The sequence below is a fragment of the Podarcis muralis genome, chromosome 3, assembly GCF_964188315.1.
Source record: "Podarcis muralis chromosome 3, rPodMur119.hap1.1, whole genome shotgun sequence".
In the NCBI taxonomy this organism is placed as follows: Eukaryota; Metazoa; Chordata; class Lepidosauria; order Squamata; family Lacertidae; genus Podarcis; species Podarcis muralis.
This window is the reverse complement of record NC_135657.1, coordinates 34,707,032-34,731,067: the sequence shown is the minus strand read 5'-3', so window position 1 is coordinate 34,731,067 and position 24,036 is coordinate 34,707,032. Positions and strand designations below refer to the sequence as shown.

The window sequence follows — 24,036 nt, the reverse complement described above, 5'->3', positions numbered from 1 at the left end:
GCCCTTCCAGCAGATGTCAGGGCGATAAACAACTACCTGACATTCAGAAGACATCTTAAGGCAGCCCTGTTCAGGGAAGTTTTTAATGTGTGACATTTTAGTGCATTTTTGGTCTCTGTGGAAGCCGCCCAGAGTGGCTGGGGAAACCCAGCCAGATGGGCGGGGTACAAATAATAAATTTAGTAGTAGTAGTAGTAGTAGTAGTAGTAGTAGTAGTAGTAGTAGTAGTATCCCAAATAAAAAAGTAGATTGTGGTTATTAGTAGCTGTCAATAGCCTTCTCCTCCATATATCGCTTCTCATCCTGCATCTTAAAAGAACCCATAGCAGAGGTTCCTCCAATGAGCTCAAAGTCCAAGGAGGTGCTTTTGTCTGTACCAGACCATTTGAGATATTAAAGGTCAAGAAGACCACTACTGTGAACTTTAAAGAATCAGTGATTATTATTTTTTAATGGCCAAAGATCAGTGACAGTATCTGCTCTGCATGTGGGCCGTCTCAGGTTCAATCTTCAGCATCTCATGATAGAGGTTAAAGAGATCCTGCCTGAAAACCCAGAGAGATGCTGCCAGCCAGTGTAGGCAATACTGACCAATGGTCTGATTCAGCTTCCTGTGTTCCACTGCATTCCATTGTCTGCCGGGTCTTGTTGAAAGCAGTTGTATTTTGTGCCTGTTGCAGTTCCTTTTGAAAGGCAGCTCTGCTTCCACTAATCCCATCTAGAGGTCACCAAGGAATGTATCATGTTGGGCCATGCAGTGCGCTCTGGTTAACAAATGCTACTTGGGTATCCAGGAGCCCAAGTTTAGAGGCACTCTCCAATATTCTTACTTCACATATTCCAAGGTTGATCCCAGGCTAAGCTCTGATGATCCGCAGGACTCAAATTAAAACCTGGGTGGAGTCCCTTTCAGCTGCAAAGAAACAAACCGCTTGGTGTACTTTTCAAAACTTGATCTTCTCAGTCTTTGGTCTTGGCTCCGGGTTTCAGTAGTTGTTGCTCCCTGAGCATTAAATAATACCAGGGCTTTATTAAAAGCATATTTGCCAAGGTTTTGCAGCAATTGGACACACATGCCTCCCCCACGTGGGAGCTCAGCCTTGATGAATATGGTTTCAATAAATGAGCAGCATTTCATTTACAAGCTATTACTGTGTTGTTAAATTTAAGATGAAAAAGAAACAAAGAATACCTCACTTGGAACGGTCATTCCACACGAAGCGATTACCTTGATAGAAATCGGAAGGTCGAGGCAGAGCAAGAAAGAGCAGTTGCAATGGAGAAGTGCACTTCTCAAACAAAACACTTTTGGTTTCACTGAACATCATATTGACCCACACAGGAACCAGCGTAAGAAGCTGCAGAGTTGGAAGATCTCTCCTCAATGTTTGTTAGCCAGGCCGTCCCCTCAAAGTGTTTATAAGGTAGAGTAGGGGAGACTCAAGGCTCTCCAGTATTGGATTTAAAATTAAATTCAAAAGGGATGCCAGCTATACTGAAAAGTGCATGAATATTTGCACAGTAGCAGAAGCTGTTGAAGGCTAGACCTCTTTACTCTCAATTTCTGCTGTCTCTCCCTCCCATACATGCACAATCACTCGGCTCAGCAATTCCCCCATTCAAAGCTATGGAATGTTCCAAGGCACAGGAAGCAAGATGGTGCAGCTGGTTGCTGGTTCCTAGAAAATGAACTGCAACTCTTCATCTTATTGATCAGTCAGCCTTGACTACAATACCAGTCTTTTTTGGCTGACCATCCCACGGCTACATATGGATTTGTACTCAGAGAATGGGTTTGCAGGGATGGGAAACCTGTAGTCCTACAGCAGTTGCTAGACTGCAGCTTCCATCGTTCCTGGTATTAGCCATGACGACTGGGGCTGATGAGATTTGGAGTCCAAAAACACCTGGAAGGCCACAGGTCCCCCAGCCCTGTGATATACAAGTACAGTCTCTTCCCCTCCACACCCAGTCACCATGCCCCTTTGTGACCTCCTAGGTGGTCTGCTGTCAGGAATGAGTTCCTAGTGGAACTTTACAGCCAGCTGCAGAACAGACAGGGTTAGATCTGACGCAGACTGAACAGCGGCCAGTGCCCAGTGCGACTCCCTCAGACATTGGAATGCCGGTTGCCAAGGGAACGACTGAGAGCGGGCTGGAACACAGCCAAAGCTCTCAGAAACCTCAAACAGGCGTGAACAGACACCAAGACAGTTTTTCAGAACAGAGAGAGGCTAGAGCTGATTCAATAAGTCTGAAGAGTCAGCGAATGGGAGGGCTGCTAGACAGGAAGGAAAACAAGAGACGTAAGGGGCGACGGTTCAATATATTCTGTAGGAACCGGAAGCAGTCTTCAGAAGGGTCATCTTGAATGATAATGTCGGTGGCTTCCTTAGAGCTGCCCAAAGCTATCTGTTTGTTTTTGCAATAAATCCTCCTTTTTAATTACCTACGCTTACCGTGTTATCAAGCTGGGAACCTGGACATCTGCAGCCAAAGGTAATAGCTGGAGAGGCATCAGCACAGCTTTCCGGTTTCATCTGTTCATGAATATCCACCAGTTTCCTTTCAGACATCACAGTCATGCATATGCATACACCATTCACAGTGACCACATTTGAAACCCACCCCCCACAAGCATATGCCAGCCAACATCCATGAAGAACGCCAACATACATATTCACTGATAATTCACTCTCCATTCAGGCCTCGGCTTCAACCCACAAATACCCACCAGCTGATGTCAACCAGCTTCAGCCATTTTACATCCACAAATATCAGCCTGCTTCAGCCTTGTGGCATCCACTGATTTTCAAATACAAATTCCACCTACCAGCATCCAGCATCTTCCATCTTCCACTAGGTCCATCTCTAGATACCATCCAGCTTCTGACCATGGATATCAGCTGCATTCAGGCTGCAATCCTGCTCAGCAGGTGAACTTGCCTTATTAGTGCTCCATAGCATTCCACAACCAGATAGCCTCCATTCATCTGCGAATGGGCCTCCTACAGATAGAAGACTGGGCATCTGGATATCACAGCTGTTGCCCACTGTACATTGTTGTTAGGGAAGAGGAAAAGGCCCTTTTATATCCACTCATCTGCCATTATCTATTGTGACATCAGAGGTAGTCTCTAGCCAATGGTTGCTAAGTTTAGTAATTTAGTTCACTGAAATTGTAAATGCTTGTATGTGCTTAAATCTGATTGGCTGGCAACTGAATTCTAGAAAGTTCTCTCCAGTAGTTCTCATGTGGCTGGCTAACATTGGTCACATGGGAAGTATCTAGTGAAAGAGAGGCTCCATTTTATGTGAAGCAAGGTTTTAGAATCCACTGTAAACACTGCTAAGTTTACATGCCGTATGAAATTTACGGCATGTAATGCCTTGAAAGAAAACATTATGAAAATGATATACAGGTGGTACATGACCCCAGTCAAGCTTGCTAAGATATACCATTTGTCTGATAACAAATGTTGGAAGTGTAAGGAGGCTGAAGGAACATTCTTTCACCTTTGGTGGACTTGCCCAAGAGTGAAGGTCTTCTGGGAAATGATCTACAACGAGTTAAAAAAGGTGTTCTACAACGAGTTAAAAAAGGTGTTTAAGTACACCTTCCCTAAAAAACCGGAGGCCTTCCTCTTGGGTATTGTCGGCCAAAAGGTGTTAAAGAAGGATAGAACGTTTTTTATGTATGCTACTACAGCAGCAAGAATTTTGATCGCCAAATATTGGAAGATTCAAGATTTGCCCACGCTGGAAGAGTGGCAAACGCAACTGATTGACTATATGGAGTTGGCCGAAATGACTGCCAGAATCCGAGACCTGGGAGAAGAAGCAATGGAGGAGGACTGGAAAAAATTCAAGAATTACTTGCAAAAATTTTATAAGTTATATGAACTATAAAATGATGTATAATTTGAAGTGCTAGCCCCAGTAATGAGAGTGCAACATTTACGAAATTGGATAACATTATTGAAAGAATCAATGTTTAAATGTTAAAAATGATAATATGTTCTGTTTTTAGAGTAAATGGACAACAAGGGATTTAAACTTAAACTGCAATTGAAAGTACAAAAGAAACACATGAAACAAGGTTATAATTTGCTGATAAATTTATTGTTAAGAATGCATTGTGCGGGAGATGCGGGGAAGCTCGATAGAAATAAGTTGTTGAAAGGTTATGATTTTTTGTATCTTCTTTTTGTTTCTTTTTTTCTCTGTCTATGTTTGGAAAAATGCAATAAAAACTTTTTAAAAAAAAAAAAATAAACACTGCTAAGTTCCATAGAGTGTTAGAGTGCTTCTTTGCTTGAAAGAGAGCAAAGCTGCAGGAGAAGGTAAAAGCAGTTATCTCTCAAAGGAGCTGCAAGGCACAGCCTAATTGTGATACAGAACGCTCAGTGCTGAGCTCTGGAAAAAGAGGAAAATACAGTTGTTTGGAAGTTAGAAAAAGAGACTGTAAACCCATGCTTGACTGTAAATATGTTTTGATTTATCTAACTATATGTTTCTGTAAGTAAAGTTTTTGAATGCTAAAGTCTGGACATTGGTTTAATTTCCAAAGAAGGGTTTCAGTCATATACAGTGGACCGTTCTGGGAGTCCGTCTGCAACCCGAAAAGTCCGTAGGCAGAGGCGCCGCTTCTGCACATGTGCAGTATACACTTCCGGGTTTGCCACGTTCGTAACCTGAAAGTTACGTATCCAGAGCGGTACGTAACTAGAGGGTCAGCTGTATATCATTTGAGCTTCTTAACTGCGATTGACTGCCCTTACTTCAACAATGGTAACAGTTTGTGACACCTCACAATTGTGGATGTACCTCAGCAGTGATTTATTTGCACACTTGCTTATTCTTGAAAATATTTATTATAGCCCACTCTCCATCTGTACTGATACCAAGGGGGACCAACCCATAAAACTGTTGTAGGGGACCTTTCCAGCACAAGGGCCGCATTTCCTTGCAGGGAACCTGCCAGGGGCCAGTGCAAGGTAGCAGTCAGAGGCAAAGGGGAGAGGAGCAGCACATGTAGCTCTTGTGTTTGTCCTGTGGGCTCCATTGCAGCTGCACAAAAGCCAGTGGTTTCTACGCTGCTGCCACCCATCAATCAATCAAGTTCCGCAAGAAGCATCATCACAGTTCACAAAAACATTCCAACCGGAGAAAATGAGGGAAGTGTGGAGCAAGGCTAGTGAGGGGCATGGTGTGGGGAGCATCCTGGGGTTCAGAGAGAATGGCCTGGAGGGCTGGATTTGGCCAGCAGGCCAAGTCTTCCTTCGAAGAAGGTTGCAAAGATTAGTACTATGTGCTAAGTCCCATTGCACCGAGTGAGGTTTAGTTCCAAGTAAACATGCATATAGCACATTGACCGGACAATTTTGGCTTCTCCATAAGGCGGCAAAACAGGTGTTGGATTTCAACAGAGAGGCAAGGAAAGAAACCACAGCATTTCTGAATCAGGCGAAATAAAAACACAACACATATACCCAGCCGTTGACTGCATCCTTAGATATTTAGTCCACTGTGTCCATCCTTTGTTAATGCATCCTTTGTTAATCCACTACAAACAACTCCAGATTTCTGCTGAGACAATGAGTCTGAGGCCCTTTGAAGAGAATGGGCGCTGGTGAAGCAAGCAATATATTTCCTAAAATAAACAGATCAAAGCATCATTCTTCCTTTCATATGTGGCACGAACCCTTTCCCCCAAGAAATTCTTCCTTCCTTGCCACCATCACACACTTTAATTAACACATTACAACCTGCTGACCCATGGAGGAGTTAACGCAGTACAGTTCTGGTATGGCACAGGTAAATATCTAACCACATACCAAATAGTAGGCCTGGTAAACATTATTTCACTTGGAATGTCAAGCGCTTGGGAGTTGCAAAATGCCCATATTTATACAACTTTTAACCCTGTTCTTTGATTCATCCTCCTCCCTATCCACTGAATGAAGAATTTCTCACACAAATAAAACAATCCAGTAATTAAATCCCAGAGGAATTGCTGTGTCAGGGGGTGCTTTTGCCTGCAGAAGCATGAATGGGAAAAGAGATGCTGTATTGCCTTGCTTGCTTTTTAATTTCTTATTACTTTTTTATCCTACCTTCTCTTCCAAGGAGCTCAAGCTGCTGTATATGGTTCCCCCATCACTGACTGACAGAGGCTCTCCAGGGTTTCAGACAGGGCTCTCTGGAGATGCTGGGACTGAACTCAGCATCTCAGCAAAGCAGATGCTCAACCACTGAGCTACCCTTCCCCTAAGGCTGTGGGACAGAGATCCCTACATGCCTTCCCTTTCCTCCCAGTTTCCCTGTCTCGGCCTACTGGATCCCAAAACCAAATAAACTTTCTAGCACAAGTCAATTTCATACGACTATCTCTGAGGGAGTTTTAAAAACAAACCATGAAACCCAACGCAGGCCAAGTCCTAGCGAGACAGTTTGACAAGTGGAATCCGGAGTGTTCTAATCTGTAGGCCTCAGTGTGAGCTGGAAACGATCATTGCTGAGCTGTTGTTGATTCGTCTCAGCAAGCAAAGGAAGGGGGTCTGTGTTTGGACAGATGTAGGTTGTATATCACAGACAGGAGACCTAAACAGTATGCTGAATCCCCAGCTGTCTATTATGGATTGTTTTTACCTCCCCCATTCTCCATAACAGTTTTTCACGCTCCTTTTCAACATCTCCAAAGCTCTTTTATTCCAGTTGATGCTCAATGAACACTTTGACTCGCTGAAAGCTGCGTGGATTGAAAATTGTGGTTATAGCCATGCCAGGAAGCCAAAACTGCTGCATCCCATCACGTAACCTTTCCCTTCAGAGTCACATCAAAATACCATTTTTTTTAATGCAGCTTGATCAGACTCACTTGTTGCCATGCACAAATATATAAATATATGATCCTAAGGATGTCATCCATGGAGAGGCAAAGTAGGTGAAACTGGACTTAAACCAGTAGGTTAGACTGCTTTCAATTTCAGTTGGTCAGGACTCTCAGGGACTCAATGAAAGCTGTGTCCTGGCATGGGGTCCAACTCAGGTTCTCCCATTAACATGGGTGCACAGCCTTGAAGCCATTCTGGTGAGACTGCGATCACCTGACACTACCTTGATGTCAGGTAACCCATCTTCAAAAGAAAAAATCTGGAGCGCACTCTTAAGTGCACACTTTCAAGTCCTGAGCCATTTCTGATGAGGCGGCCTTTGCGTGGAAGCTGACGACACCCAGGACAATCATCCAGCGGGTCCTCAGCACCTGATCCAAGGCCAGCTTGGTGATTTCAGGGAGACAGTTTGGTGGGATGGGATGGGCACACCACCAACAGTATTCCCAACTTGTCCCACTAGAGCCAAGTGCAATTTCCAGAGTGGTAGCCATGATAGTCCATTACACCAAAAGCACCTTAAAGACTCACAGATGAAAGACTCACAGATTTATTTATTGTAGAATAAGCTTTTGTGGACTGAGGCCCACTTTGTCAGTTATGTATGAAGGAACATATTGCAGACTGACCTGGCATTCCATAGCAGCACCACAAGGCCAGAAGCCACACTGACACAAGGCACCTCAGATTTCCAGGGTAGAGGGAGATTACCAGATGTAACACAATTCAAAACCAGGCAGGGAGGAGCTCCCTTGAAATTTGGGATTCATTAAACACCAAGGACTATGTTCTGGCATATGCCTTAAAACTTCCAAAAGACATTGCCATGTTGGTAATACAGTGGGATTCAGATAGAGCTTATTTCGAAATGAAAGCTCACAATTCTTAATGCACCAAGATGACAACAGCAACGACAAATTCAACTCAATATTGCATAGATGCAAAAGCCTACGCCAGATGAGCAGTGAAATGAAGGAAAATGTGCCAAGGTCCCTCCAGCTTGCCTCCTCCCATGACCAGCTGTAAATATTTATCTGGCAGCCTTTAATGAAAGACATAGGCCGAAACAATGATAGTTTCAACATGGCTGCCCTCCAGGGCTCCAAACTCGAGGGAGTTTGTTCTTCGCCACAGCTTTCTCAGCCGATGGTGCTGTAGGTTCCTGGGCAGTCAAGTGGATGCTTTTGGGGATGGAGGAGGGGTGGGTGGGGATTGCGGGAGACCCATATAAAACCGCAAACTCTGAAAGAAAAAGTGTGAGACTGCAATGGAAGCCTGGCTGCCCTGCCTTTTAATGAGCTGGTGCTGTTTTGAAGCTGGAGAAACCTTCCAGGGGCGGGGAAGGAGCTTGCTTGGCGAAGGGGTTTTAGAAATCTTTCCCTGCAGCAACAGATTTAATGGTAAATAACTTGCATTCTTTTCCTTCTGAAATGCCTGATTATGTACACCCTCCAGATAAGTTGTCGCCTCTCTAGGGCAGCATGTTTGCTCATTTGTACCGTGTGCTATATAAACTGTTCGGAACAAGAGCTTGGAAAGAACACTTACTTAACACTTTCGGAGGCAGTTGTTAACAGAGTGGGAACACCGGCAGCTGACTTTCACCGAGTTAGCTGGGTGTTACTACAGTGCTCTCTACATTTGACTCAGTACTGTCTACACTAAATGGCCGTGGCTCTCCAGGTTTTCCGACGGATGCCTTCCCCAGACGTACCTGGAGATGCCGGTGTCATAGACTGGCTGGATGCAGACGAGTGGAGGGAGGCAGTTGGGGAACTCCTGAGGGAACCTCCAACGGAAGAAGGCTCAGAGCCAGGGATTGGTGGTGGGATGGCGATGAGTGGTCAGAGGGAGAAGGGGAGGCAGGCAGACTGGGAGCAGGAGCACAGCTGTCAACTTTTCCCCTTTTTAAGGGAAATTCCCTTATTCCGAATAGGATTCCTCACAAGAAAAGGGGAAAGTGTTGGAGGTGTTGGATGCTGAAGAGGCAACAGGGTTTAGTGAGCAGGAAGAGGCTATGGTAGACAACAGTCCAGACTCAGAGGCAGAAGTGGAGCAGGGGGAAGGGGGGAGAAGCAGAGATGAGGCAGGTTGCTGAAGAATTCAAGGAGTTTCTCCTTCCTGCTGTGACCATCTCCCCTCCTCCCCTCAGTCTCCCAGAGGTGTGTGTGTCATAGCTTCCCCATCTTTGCTCAGTTTTTGCTTTTATGCGCTCCCCACCCCTGCCCTTCAGACATGTGTCTGCATCATTGTCCCCAGGCACTGATGCACCAGTAGGCTTTTTCTTCTTTGATAAGCCCCTCTGCTCTTTCATCTCCTGCTGATGCAGTTTCCTCCTTTTTTTTTTTTACAAGACCAAGGGCAGTTTCAGACAGGTGATTATTGTGGGATGGGTGCTACTCATCTACGCAAGGTGTTTTGTTTTTTGTTTTGCAGAGGCCACATGATGTCCTTGCCATCAAAACACCAGCCTATATTCCAATCCACTCCAAATCCAATCCAGATTTACCCTGAAAGAAACGCAAAAAGTGCTTTTTAAAAACTGCTGCCAATGATCCATGTGTGATACCTGAATGGTCTATTTACAATGCCCTGTTTAGGCAGCCCTGTTTAGGGAAGCTTTTAATGTTTAATAGGTTGTTGTATTTTAGTGTTTTGTTGGAAGTTGTCCAGAGTGGCTGGGGAAACCCAGTCAGATGGGTGGGGTATAATAATGAATTATTATTATTATTATTATATTATTATTATTATTAAGCCCTCACCTGGAAGTGCGTCAGATCTACATCTCAGTGGTGCTTTTTGTACTCAGGTTCTAAAGCAACCTAGCTAAAGCTCTGATCCTCAACTTTTAGAAATGAGTATCTTCAGAGGGAAGAATGGCACTCTGCTTTTGCTCAAAGGAACCTTTCCCCATTATGCCAGACTGTTATTGGAGCAAGAGCTGATCATGGCATTGCAATCTACAAACAGGGGAAGTAAAAGCAGTGTGTATCTCATGACATGAAGGAAAGCCGCAATGGGTTTGCCCACATCATAACCCCAGAAGTGGAGTGCATAGCAGAAATATGTGTTGGGGTTATGCACAGGGAGATAACCAAAGGGCTGGATTTATTTCCCTTGTCTGCTAGGAATGTGCCCTGCCCACGCCCTGCAGAGTCAAGGCTTGCTCAGCTGTAATTTTCTCATCATTCATTTTGCAACCTCACCTCCAGCAGGTGAGCACAAGGTAGATGGCCCATCTATCATTCTAATGTCCTTTAGGGCCGCCTGTTACCACAGTGATCCCATAGACAAGACAGGGTGCACTTAGCCTGGCTGCTGCTTTCATTTCATTTCATTACCTTGCATATCCCGCCTTTCTCTCAGTGCAGGACCTAAGGCAGCTTACAGCATTGCTCCCTTCACAGTAATGTGAGAAACGGCTGCCAATCTGACAGCAGCCAGTTGGAGGCTGGTTTTTTCCCATGATCCCTTTCCTCTCTCCCACAGCCAAGTGGGTGAAATGCCAGCTTGAGCCGTCACCACTCACACTTGCGGCAGTTCAAGGGCAGCATGCAAGGGGAGACACTGCTATGGCTTTCCGAAGCCAGACGTTGCGCACAATGCCAGCTGAGTGATGCAAACTGCAAATTTCAACAAAGAGGCTGGCTGTTTTGAATCTTCTCTTAAGCACTGGGCCTGCAAGAGAAACAAAGCGGATATTTTAATGCACGCTTTTCTAGAACACAGATGAATGATGGAGACTCCTGTGGAATTTGAAAGCTTGTGTTTTTCTGCACATGGAGGCTATCATATTGCCACGGTTCTCAATGGTTTCAGCCAGGGGATAGTCTCAATTTTATCTGGAGATGTAGTGCATCTGCCTTGCATGCAGAATGTTCCTGGTTCAATCCAGGACATCTCCAGCTAAAACTGAGAATGTCCCCTGGCTGAAACCATGGAGAGCCATTGCCAGTCAAAGTAGACAGTACTGAACTAGATGGACTGGTGATCAGACTTCATATAAGACAGCTCTTATATTCCTATCTTCCGTGATTGCAACGAACAGGGGTCCTGAATTTGGCTACCACATACCCCCAGCAAACAAGCTTGATTCAAGTTGTAATATATATTGTGTTATACTGTTGATGGATTGAAGCAGTTAATTTAAGCATGCTTGAGATACCTGTTTTCAAGGATCATAAAGAAATAACTCTGTCACAGGAGTAGTCAATGAAGGCTAAGGCCATCTTCATGAGCAATTTTTGTGGCCATTCAAATACACCAGGCATAGACAAACTCGGCCCTCCAGATGTTTTGGAACTACAACTCCCATCATCCCTGACCACTGGGTCCTGTTGGCTAAGGAAGATGGGAGTTGTAGTCTCAAAACATCTGGAGGGCCAAGTTTGCCTATGCCTGAAATACACCTTTGGCCTTTCCAGCAATCGTCATCATCATCATCATTATTCTTATTATTAGCACCTTGCCTATTTATCCATCTAAATTGAGGTTAATAAATTTGTGCCCTTCCAGAAGCACTTGGACTCCAACTCCCATCATCCCTAATTAGGCTAGCAAATGATCAAGGAGGATGGGAGTTGGAGTCCATCAACATTGAGGACTGCCGGCTGCGTAACCCTGATTTATGCCATCAATTCCACTGCAGGGGTATGAATGGCAACTGCTAGACACAGCAACCTTCCAGACTGAACACAACACTGGAAAGAAGAGGACAGACAGCTAGAGATCTCTCTGGTATGCATATCTCTGAATCCCAATACTCCTTTGTGGTTGTTAAGAGGTTTCTATTGTTTCTGTCAGCAGTTAACAAAGACAACTGGCTCCAGCGATCTGTCTGTGTTGTGGATCTGTGCAAGCACGGAATTCTGTGCCGGATACAAAATTCTGCATGCTAAGAATGCCAGCTTTTGCTCTTTCAAGCAAGTTTGAGTTTCTGCAAATATAAGCTTGAAGATATGTGAGCAGTGGATGGTGATATATCAAAAGTTGGTCATGGATGAGATCAGAGTCGTACTTCCTGTGGGTGAGTGGTGAGACTGAGGTTCAATATTTTTCCTATCAATAGCAGGATGCATTATGCACACTGAGGGCTCAGCTATACTCCCGCTTGTCCTGGGCCTACAAAGCATGGCTCTAAGCAGTTTTGCCTCTGTCTTGCCGCTTTCCCCTAGAAAAAACTGCTCTTTAGCACCAAACTGGAACAAACAGCAAACTGCAGAAAACCCGATTGCCATTTGTTTCCTGGGGGAAAGTGGCAAGGCAATTGGAAGTTGCTCTGAATATTTTCAATTTTGCTTGATGGCAGTGATTTATTCAGATTACAGAAGCTGGATGAAGAATTCAAATACAGAACCTGTTTCTTTCCATCCTTTTCCAAAGCATGGAATGTACACAACTTGGGCTATGGGGAATCTAGATATTTTACTGTACTTTCTACATACCGGTAAGTGTTATACGTCAAATATGAACTCCACAGTGCTGCTTTTAACAGTCTACATTGACAAATACATGCTTGATAAACTAGATTTGAACCCAGCCAGCAATAGGAAGCCTACTGAATCCTTGCTGGCCCAATCTGATTCCTACATAACCATCAACACATGTTTTGAAGCAGATGTGAACCTGAAGGAAAGAAACAGACAGGTCAACAATAATTCAGTTGCACAATTGTCTGAACTGCTCTTGAGAAACTTTGAGGAATTGGAAGGGGGAAAAAGAACCTTCAGTGATCCAAATCAGGGTGTAGGTGGCTGGGACTCTTTCTTTGGCCCAAATGTCAACCATTGTAATGTTGCAAGTTTCCTAGGCCTGAATCATTTGGTTAGTTTTCATAACACTGAGGTTTTCTTTTAATTTCCCAACATCTCATTCAGAGTTTCCATTGCTACAATATCTAAATGCCACAGCTGGCCCAGCCATTGGGCAAGTGGAGCACTTGCTTCCAAGTGCTAGCTCTACAGAGGACCTGAGCAGAGGGCTGAAGAAAGCAAATGAAGATTGCTTCCAAGAAGCACCCGGCAACTGGAAGAGACTAATCTGGACTTCAATGGATCTTCAGTGATGGTTGCAGCAGTGCTAAGAAGACTACAGAGTTCAGGGATGAAGACTCAACAGCCAAAGACAGAATGGAACTCCATTCAGGGCATCTCAAAGGCTGGCCCAAACTGCACTTTGATATATACAGCTTCAAATATAGGATACCTCATGAAGTCAATGGGATCCAAGTACCGTAGATTCTGTGGTGTGAAGCTTACCTGGCACCAATTTTGTTGTCTTTCCAATGCCAGGCAAATACATGCTTTTAATACTGAGCATTTTGAAAGTGCCAATGGTTTGGCTTTTGACTTGTTGTTGTTGCTGCTGTTGTTGCTGTTGTTATTTACTATTGAATAAGAACTACAATACGGGACGCGGGTGGCGCTGTGGGTAAAAGCCTCAGCGCCTAGGGCTTGCCGATCGAAAGGTCGGCGGTTCGAATCCCCGCAGCGGGGTGCGCTCCCGTTGCTCGGTCCCAGCGCCTGCCAACCTAGCAGTTCGAAAGCACCCCCGAGTGCAAGTAGATAAATAGGGACCGCTTACTAGCGGGAAGGTAAACGGCGTTTCCGTGTGCGGCTCTGGCTCGCCAGAGCAGCGATGTCACGCTGGCCACGTGACCCGGAAGTGTCTCCGGACAGCGCTGGTCCCCGGCCTCTAGAGTGAGATGGGCGCACAACCCTAGAGTCTGTCAAGACTGGCCCGTACGGGCAGGGGTACCTTTACCTTTACCTTTAAGAACTACAATATTATGCCACCAATCTGACTGGGTTTCCCCTGCCACTCTGGGCACCTTCCAACATATATATAATCATAATAAAGCATTATACATTAAAAAGCTTCCCTATACAGGGCTGCCTTCAGATGTCTTCTAAAGGTTATATAGTTACTCATCTCCTTGGCATCTGGTGGGAGGGTGTTCCACAGGGTGGGTGCCACTACTGAGAAGGCCCTCTGCCTGGTTCCCTGTAGCTTCACTTCTCGTAGTGTGAGAACCACCAAAAGGCCCTTGATGCTGGACCTCAGTGTCAGGGCTGAACAATGTTTAAATTACAGTAATTACATTGAAATATGCATGTATATATTAGCACATGCAAATCTTCCCCTCTTTTGTCCTCTTTTACCAGGAACAAATTCTCCTTTTTGGCAATGTGATGGTGGTCACCCTGTGCAGAAGAAAGAGACAATTTGACCAACCTGAGTCCAGAAGAAAGTTCAAGAGCTCCTGAAATTTAAGAGGAAGCCACCCTTTCTGGACTTGTTGACAACGCTCCAAAGGTTCATTTTCCTTACAGAGACTAAATGGGCCTTCAGTATTCCCTACAACTTCACTGGCCTCATACTCGGAATGGGGTTGCAAGGAACTTCACGTAGCAGACAGATGGCTGCCCAGCCAATTCAGTAATTAGAATACTAAATTAGGCAAATCACAGGCTAAACAGCAACTCCCCAAGTAGCAGGAGCGGATTGGAGGGCTCCAATTGAAAATTAACAGCGTCTCCGAGGAGGGAGAAGCCATTGTGGCTGGGAAGCTGGCACAGCTGGGAAGCTGCAATGCGGCGGGCAATGCATTTGGACGGGACTATTACTGCACGTCAAAGCAGGAGAACACAATGTCTGGGACACGCTAATGACACCAGGGGGAAAAAAACAGTAGCATTTTATTGTTCTTGGGTAGTAATTGCTGAAATGATTTGCTGTCGAGTCTAGGAGCGTAAGTGGCTTGATTAGCGGCATTGGATGCAAGAGAGAAAACAGGGGCTGCAAGTAGCTGTTGAGTTGTTCAGCGAGTGCAAGGAGGGAGCTCATTAAGAGAGAACACGACAACAAGGAAAGAAATAGAAATGCACTCGCCCCTTTGAAACGTTCGCAAAAGATGTCGATTCTCAGCAACTCTATGGCTGTAAAACCATTCAAGGTATTAAGCCAGGGCTCACTGGAGGTTATCCCTGAGCCTGTTAAGAATGATGTTTATAGTGCTGCGTTTAATCCAGTTTTTTTAGGGGAGGCCTTAAAACAAAATCTTATGCCACTTGGTAGTCAGGCTCCCTGGCTTCCCACATTTCAGAGTAAAGCTTAGGAGAAGATGTTGTGGGCTAAGTCCTCCTGTGGTGCTTTTGCAGATCAGGAGGTACAGAGAGTTGCTTCCAAAAGCTTCCAAAAAGGACAAGCAAAATTATCAAGTGGGTGGAGTAACCCCCTTATGAAGACAAGTTGCAGCATTCGAAGCTTTTTTAGTTTAAAGCAGGGGTTGGCAAACTTTTTCAACAGTCCACTGTCCCTCAGACCTTGTGGGGGGCCAGACTATATTTTGAAAAATATATCAACCAATTCCTATGACCCACAAATAACCCAGAGATGCATTTTAAATAAAAGCACACATTCAACTCATGTAAAAACACGCTGATACCCGGACCGTTCACGGGCCAGATTTAGAAGGCGATTGGGCCGGATTCGGCCCCCAGGCCTTAGTTTGCCTACCTATGGTTTAAAGAAAAGGTGAGGAAGAGGCAACATGATAACAGTTTGTAAAATTATGCACAGCATGGAGGAAAGGGATAAAGGAAAGTTTTTCTCCTGCTCTCATTAACACTAAAACTGGTAAAACATCCAAGACTGCAAGATTCAGGACAGAGGAAATAAATTACTTCTGCACACGACACTTAAACTATAGGACTCGCTTAGTGAAGTCCACCATCTTGGATGGCTTTAACAGAGGCCTGGACAAATACATGGCAAATAAGGCTACTTATATCTACTAGCCATGATAGTTGTGTTCTGCCTCAACAGCCAGGAGTGAGCTCCCGTTGCTCTCTCCCAGCTCCTGCCAACCTAGCAGTTTGAAAGCATGCCACTGCAAGTAGATAAATAGGTATCGCTGTGGCGGAAAGGTAAATGGCGTTTCCATGTGCTCTGGTTTCCATCATGGTGTGCCGTTGTGCCAGAAGCGGTTTAGTCATGCTGGCCACATGACCCAGAAAGCTGTCTGTGGACAAACGCCTGCTCCCTAGGCCTGAAAGCGAGATGAGCACCACATCCCCATAGTCGCTTTTGACTGGACTTAGCGTTTCTGTGCGCTGCTCTGGTTCACCAGAAGCGGCTTAGTCATGCTGGCCACATGACCTGGAAGCTGTACGCCAGCTCCCTTGGCCAATAAAGCGAGATGAGCGTCGCAACCCCAGAGTCAGTCACGACTGGACCTAATGGTCAGGGGTCCCTTTACCTTTAATAATTGTCCAGGGGTCCTTTACCTCCCCCTCTCCCAGGAAAATCAACAGCTTTATTGGGACCAACTAACGCTCACAATACCATGTGCAAACTTCTGAGTTATACAGAACTCATCCCCAGGCTGGGTGCTGAAGATTTTTTTTAAGGGAAAACATATGCTTCTCAGTGTGGTGTTAACCGCTAGGGTCCTTTACCTTTTTACCTTTTACCTTGATGTCTACTAGCCATGATAGTCATGTTCTGCCTCAACAGTCAGGAGGCAGTAATACTTCTGAATACCAGTTGCTGGAAACAGGAGAGGAGAGCGCTCTTACGCCGTGGTCCTGCTTGTAGGTTGACCCTTCTGAGAACAGGATGCTGCACTCGATGGGCCATTGGCCTGATCCAGGAGCCTCTGTTTATGTTCTGAGTATCCATCCCCTTTTTGGAATCTAAATAAGCTGCTTTCACCTTTGAAGGGAAACACCTGCACGCCGAGGCAACAGGATGAGGGCTGGGACTCAAATGTTACTGGAAGTGCTCTGGCTGTTAACCGCAAGCTCAACCGCCGACCAGCTGTGCTCAGTTTACATCATGGAGCAACCTCTCTGAACAAAAGAGAAGGCATTTAAAACAACTGTCATCCTTTGGGCACACGCAGTAGATTTCATACGTATGAGCAGCTGCACAAATTCACTGAACTACAGCTCCTATGTTAGTACCACCCGGACTTCATTCATCCTCTAGCAGTGCAACATTAACAGAGGACTTGCTCAACCCCAACCCAAAGTTGGCATATGAACCAGCAGCCTTGCACAAGACCTCTTGGGAAACTGACATAGGCCACCTTGAGTTCCATCATAGATGGAAGTCAGGAGATGAGCAATACCTTAAATGCCATCATAGCGAATCACAGTGGGAAAGGTAATTCAAAACTGCTGCCAGCACAACTAGCCTTTAAAATAAATCCCAATTTGTTCTTTTTTAAAATTTAGCCTTTTCCAAAAAGCTACCACATTAATTTGGCATTAAAATGATCATGCAGGTTCAGGCCAGATTTTCATGTAGTCCAGCATTCTCTCCAGGAACAGCCATTCAGCTATACTTGGGACACTCTGACAAAACTATATGTTATTCATGCTTTTTAGAAAGTGTGCTTAACTGGGGCACTTTTATTTTAAAGAAAATAGTTGTTGGCAGTCCAGCCTGGGAAGAGTTTCCTATTCCTTTCGATAATGCCCCTCCAGCTGCAAACAGCACCTTGGGGGTAAATAGCAGCTACTGGGGGGATTTTTGGTGGGATCCTTGTGGTGGGTGGGAAAATCAGGAATCTGGTGCTCTCCAAACGCTGCTGGATGACAACTCCAATTATCCCAGATCCTGACCATTAGCCATGCTGGTTGAGGCTGATGGGAACTGAAGACCAACAACATTTAGAGGGCTATAACTTCCTTATGCCTTCTGTAATATATAGTTTGGCGCTCAGATACAGATCATGGGTACAGGTGATCATGGGTGCAATTCTCGCTGATGGCATGCACTACTTCTGGACACAAAGGACTTGGCTAACAATGATAGCGCTATTCTCCTGAAAAAGTGAGTAATATATGTATATGAAGAGCTTTCATAACTGTTCAAAGATGTTCACCAAATTTCACAATTGAGGCTTTCAGCTGCCGAGTAGTCAAGGACTGATCAACTCCAGGCCAAACTTCTCATGCCTCAGACTGCTTCTGTGTGAACAGGATGGATAATTGTCTCTTGAGTATGAATGGTTGGATCCGGGGATGGATGATGAAGGGGGGAGAGGGAAAGAGAGAAGAGGGGTGGCCCACCCAACTTTTGGTTTTGGCCTCGTCCACCCTCAGAGTCACTTCTGCCCAACTCTGGTACATGATCTCCGATTCCTGTCCTCTCACCAAGGGAGTAGAGCCCAGACTGCCACCCTGGCCTATAGACCATAATTCTATTCTCACAGCAATGTCTCTTCTAACTTTCAACAGCAAACTGTTGGCAAACAGCTAATCTTTTCTAAGTATCAGCTGCAGGGAGTCACATTCTCAGTGCTGTGTGAACCAGTCCTTGCACACACACCCCCCCCCCAAATTCCTCACTGCAGGGCAGTGTCCATTCACACAGCCCCCAATTCCTCACTGCAGGGCAGTGTCCAGTCACACAGCCCTCAATTCCTCACTGCAGAGCAGTGTCCAGTCACACAGCCCCCAATTCCTCACTGCAGGGCAGTGTCCAGTCACGCAGCCCCCAATTCCTCACTGCAGGGCAGTGTCCAGTCACACAGCCCCCAATTCCTCACTGCAGGGCAGTGTCCAGTCACACAGCCCCCAATTCCTCACTGCAGGGCAGTGTCCAGTCATTTCAGGTGTTGCTACGTGCATGCGAGATGTGTAACCTACTTGCTCACACTGACCTCACAACGCTGTGGAAATACCAAATCTGCTGTTGCATATAGGGTTGATGACTCCCTCTGGGGGCAGGGCAGAATTGTTGCTCATCAAGGCTGACCAGTAAAACGTTGCAAAAGCAGCCTTTTCTTTTATTACAGCAAAAACTGCAAAGGTCAAGCCTGTGCAACTTCCCTGAACTTGCGTGACTGATTCCAGTCAAGCTGCTCGGGTTCCCTTGTTGTGGGATGAGGAATATTTTAAACATGGGAGTCCCGGGGGCCCTGTCTAATTTGAAATACTGTAGTAAACTAAAACCCTGCTTTTCATGTCCTCAGAGACAAAAAAACCAGCAGTGAATATAGCAGCAGTTAAAATGTAACTTTATTGTTCTGATTGAAAAACCACAGAGAGAGAAATGTTACAAAAGTACTAAAGAAAGGCAACATTAACAGAGGTTCGTCTCCCCTCCATTCCTTCATCCTGGAGCATCATCTGGGACGGCATATTCTGGGCCAATCAGAAATAGTCATCCTGCTTAGCAAGGGGGGGGGGGGAGCGCTCTGTAGTGTCTGTGGGACAAGCAGTTGGCTCTAGGCAGGGGAAGTAAGCACCCCAAACCTTTCCTGACCACGATTCATGCTGGCTGTTTGTAGGCCAAACCTAACTTGCAGAAACGGCAAACTAGGTTACATTTGCCCTTGTCATATAGGGAGGCTAAAGCCCATAAAGATTACAAATCCCACCATGCATTGTTGACCATAGAGCCTGCAAAAATAGCAATAAAAGACAAGGAAGCAAATTTCCCCTCTTTTTAACTGGAAATGTTTCCAAAAAAAGACCTGCCTTATTTCATTCCTCGTTGATTTTGTTCTTATCAGAGCAAGCCAGCGGACAAAAAGCAGCCTGCTTTTTATTTCATTGATGCTGGTGAAAAGAAGGCTGTGCACACCACCAAATTTTTCTTTCATGGGATGGGGCAGTAAAAAAAACAACCCAAAGCATTATCACAAACATTCCATCCACTGCCACCTATGTGCAGGGAGGACTTAAGGCAGCAGAGTCAACTCATACTCTTGGAAATTCTGGACTTGGGATTCCAAAGGAAACATGAGCAACTGAGGTTGGCTTTTTCTATACAGAATATGTTCTATGGACAAGATTAAGATCTAAGGCCCAGATTCAATTAACCCAGCATGCTAGCATGAGCTAGTGCAAAGGCAGTGCAATGGGGCTCCCCCCCCTCCTCTCCCCCAAATCTGCTCTGGGGGGTCAGGAGGAGAACAGTGTGTGGGGTGAAGGGGGCAATTTTGTCTGGCAAGCAGAAAAGCTTGCGCTGATGGAATGATCAGAACAGCACGGCACTTAATTCCTCCCCAAGTTTCAGAGAAGTTGTTCATGCTATGGGAGACTCACATTTCCCAAATATTGTTTTGCATATATGTTTTTCAAAATTAAAAATGGTGATTACACATCAGAAATGGTTGCTCGATTGTACACCTTATTATTATAGTACACCGATAAGACAGATGTCTGAATACACATCTTTGAAATCACAGAACTAGAGAAAACAGTGTAGGCCCAAGAGACACTGTAGATTTCATCTGATTTGAAGAGTACCCTGTAAATAGAGGCAGCAAATTCTGTGGCCCTCCAGATCTGGCTGGACCACAACTCCCATCACCCCCTAACCATTAGCCATGCTGGCTGGGACTGGTGGCAGTCCAACATCACCTGGAGAATCATAGGTTCCCCATCCCTGCTGTAAAATCTGGGCCATTTAACAGCACCAAAAACTAGCCCCTCTTACGTCAATGCAGACAAGCAAGAAGAAAGATCATCAATGTGGAGCAGAGGGGGCTGCAGTCGTGTTAAAGCAGCATTCCGGCCCCCATAAAGATGCTGTTAGTAAAATACATTTTGTCTTCCTCTTTCTCCCTCACTCAGATCTACAAAGAGTCAACTGAACAGCCGGCTGAGAGCCGATGTTTGCTCCCAGTGCCTATTATATCTCAACTAGTGCAGTGAATATAAATCAAAGGCAACCCAAGCACACATTATTCTATCCCCTGCAGTGCTAACCCATGCAGCTGCAGGATGTGAGCAGTGTGATCACATGGATGGAGCCAGACACATGGTTGGGAACCCAACCATGCACTTATGGTTTTCATACATATTCCCCAGCCAGATGGGGACGGCGCCCAAGGAAGTGGTGCTCTCATGGCTCAATAAGGGGTTTTCTAGCCAAAGTGAGAGGAAATTGTGCCTCTTCCAGCCCCATCTTCTTTCCTGAGTACCTTCTGGCTAACATCTGCCCAGACATAGAACATCCTGGGGCTCCATGGCATATTCTAGACTGCACGGGGCAAGAACATGTGACGTTAGTGAACTCGACAGATGAGAAAATCCTTTGGGACGTACTCTAGAAGTGTGTGTTTGTGCTGTGTCTCAAGGCGACCCTGGGGCTGCACAACCTCAATGTGCTCCTTGTTCCAGCCTTGTAATATGGTTGCACAAAGATCTGGTCCACCCTCCAGGGGCAGCTCAGCCAGATCCACCTTGACCTTTAGTTAATGAGACCAGAGAGCATTCTAATCCTTGGCAAGGTTCACTGGGCTACAGAGAACAACTCCCATTAGATTTGGGGAGGGAAATGATAGAACCCTGCTTATTCTTCACATTCCACCACATGGATGACTGCTCATTCATTAGGGCAAGATGCCAACTTTTAATTGTAAGAAAAACAGCTTTCTGCGTTATCAGACACCATCTTGATAATTGTACTATGGCTTATGAGCTGAGCTTGCTCAATGCACAGACATTCCCTTTCTGCAAATCTTCAGAAGTTACGACGGCATGAAAAACAGGCAAGAGAAAAGCCACCCATCTCCTGTTACCAACAATCTTGGTGGTTATTGCAAAACAAAAAAACAAACAAAAACATGCCCTCCCACGCCCAGTCCCTTCTGGGAAGTCGGTTGGAATGAGGATTCCTGAGAGTTTGGCGTTATCTCCTTCAGTAGGCACATGATGGTTCTTCAACTGGAGCTATCGGGCTCAGAGGCTTCAAGGTGCTCAGGGATCGGAAGGCGAAGGCCGAGGGGTCGTACACAAAGTGAGGTGATGGTCGGCTCCCATGGATGTGCTGCGCGGAAACGATAAAGGTGAGAAGGACAGGTATCAGAGCACGTGAGACTAGCGTGCACAAGGGAAGCTGGCAGTGAGCACCCTATTTATTTAAACAAGCACAGAAGAATCAAGGTGGCCCGCCCCCTTCATAATACAAAAGAAAACCAGCAAAGCAGCAATCATAAAAGAGTAAAAATGAAAAAGCAGGGAAGTGCTGAACACCAGCCATAAAACTGGCTGATACTCAGGCAGCACCACTGAAAAATACATCTAAACAAAGGTGCTTTAAACAAAATGTCTATAGGCATAGACAGGGGTTTGGCTGTATTTCCTGTTGCAAGGAGTTCCATAGCCTGAATGCCACCACCAAGAAGGCATCGACCCTCCTTCGATTCCCTTCTGCCACATATTATCTAGGTATAATCTTCACTGTTTTTTTAGGAGCCTACCAGAGACCTTCCTCTTCCAACAAGCCTTTTAAGTGGAGATGTTCATCCCAGTCTGCATCTGTACTGAAATTATTTTAAACTGTTCTTATATGTGGAGTGGGTCTTAAATGTTTGTACTGTTTTTAATATAAAGGCATTGTTTTCCATTGTTTCTACCAAGTTGTTTTTTTCCAGCCGGAACTTCCCAAAACTCAGTTCCAGCACCTCTATCCTAAGAGAACAAGGGAGGCGTTCATGGTGAGTTCCGGCACCTCTTTTTCTAGAAAAGCAGCGCTGGTTACTACACTAGTGTTTTGGTTGTAACTGTTTCGTTTGTTTTATAACTGCATGTTTTATTTTTGTGGTGAAAGGCGGGCAAGAAATCTTACGGAACTAAATAACCAAATAAATAAATGTGTTGCCATTAGCTGGCATGAGCTCTGCCAAGAAAAGGTGGGTTATGCATATTTCAAAATGGAAATTGGAACATAAATGAAAAGGGAAGTGAAGACAACACGAAGGGCTATGCAAGGCACAGCTTCATCCTCATCTTAATTGTATGCTGCCTTTCCACAAAAAGGATCGTGCTTAGAGCAGTTTACAATTTACAGGTTACAATGAAGAAAAAAAGTAGTACATCTCCAAATCAACAGTCACAAGAACGATTCCATAATAATGTGATAAAACAACAACATAAAAGCAAATACAGAAGCATACAGAAAACAACATTTCAGTACTATAAATGCAACATCACCACCTTTCCTGGAAACAGCAAAAATAGCAAGGGCGCTTGAGTTTCCCCTTGGTCTTAGAAACACCTTTCCCGTGATGTTGCTCATAGCCCCACTCCTGCAACAGCTTCTTATAAGGATTCCAAGATGGAGAGGGGGGTAAGGCAACTGGAAACACCTATCCCATAATGTTGCTGCCGTGATGTTGACTCTAGACACCCTGCTGTTTCTTTTCCTGCTTGCTTGCTTCCCTTCCACACACCAGTGTTCCTAAACGCTAGCGTTTACTCAACCAACTTGAAGAGACGGCCCTTTTTGCTAAGCATTGGGATTTTTCTTTCCTTTTCCGTAGCACCAACTAGCAGGTCTTTTATCCCAAAGTGACCTCTGACACTTCATGGCCATGTCTGTCAAGAGGTGGTCACTGTATCCGGAACCCCAGTCTTTGATCCATGCATCTTCCCTAATGGATTCTGACTTACAATCAAACAGTGAAAAGGTCACAGACAGAAAGGTCTTCTCTGTTGCTGACCCTGCCAATAGGGTGAAATCCCTTTGTCAGCAGGGGAAAGGGTCCATTAGATTATCTGGTTCATTCCCTGGTTCTTAACATAGGAAACGGGAGAGGCCGTTCGCTCAATGGAAGACAAAGATTCAGCCTTCTGACAGCACTGCTGTATTCTGCCTCACTGATCTAAACATTCAGATTTCTGCATAGGCATTGAGTTAAGAGTTATGAGTCCAGATTTTGTTGCATACACTTTTGGGGGGACCTTTAAGGAAAGAATATTGGTTAATATCCAATGTGAGTCATTCTCAGAATAGACAAAGGGGACTTCAGTTGGTCCATTTTGAAAATGACTTACATTAGATGAGACCCATATCACATTTTATTTTTTCACTTGTACAGACTACATTAATAAGCAAAATCAAATAGGTAACATCTTGGCATAGTATAAGAACAGGGGCAAGTAAAAATATATGTAAGAAGCAATGTCCAGGTGTACTTACCTATACAATCATGCATGATACACCAATTTTGAAAAAAAACCAGGGGGTTTTCAACACCAATTTTGAAAAAACAGAGGTTTTGCCCAAAGCTATGCATTTATATGGTTTTGATGCCTTCTCTAGCTCAGGGGTGGCAGTTTGGACTAAAACTCCCATTAGCTCCAGACAGCATAGCCAATGGCCAGGGATGATGGGA

The 24,036-nt window shown here is 45.1% G+C and overlaps 1 protein-coding gene across 6 annotated transcripts in view; it reads right to left on the bottom strand.

Annotated features, from left to right (window-relative positions):
• Window positions 1–5,495: 5,495 nt before the first annotated feature.
• LOC114594572 (uncharacterized) overlaps window positions 5,496–24,036 on the bottom strand; it is a 66,998-nt gene continuing 48,457 nt past the window's right edge. For 4 of the 6 annotated variants that reach the window (XM_028724428.2, XM_028724427.2, XM_028724430.2 and 1 more), the window contains one exon: window positions 18,908–21,686. In XM_028724428.2, the coding sequence (XP_028580261.2) occupies window positions 21,558–21,686 (129 nt within the window). In that variant the 3' untranslated portion in view covers window positions 18,908–21,557. Of the gene's footprint in view, window positions 5,654–6,116; window positions 10,575–18,907; window positions 21,687–24,036 lie in introns of those variants that run through there. The other 2 variants (XR_013392169.1, XR_013392168.1) reach the window with 1 other exon arrangement.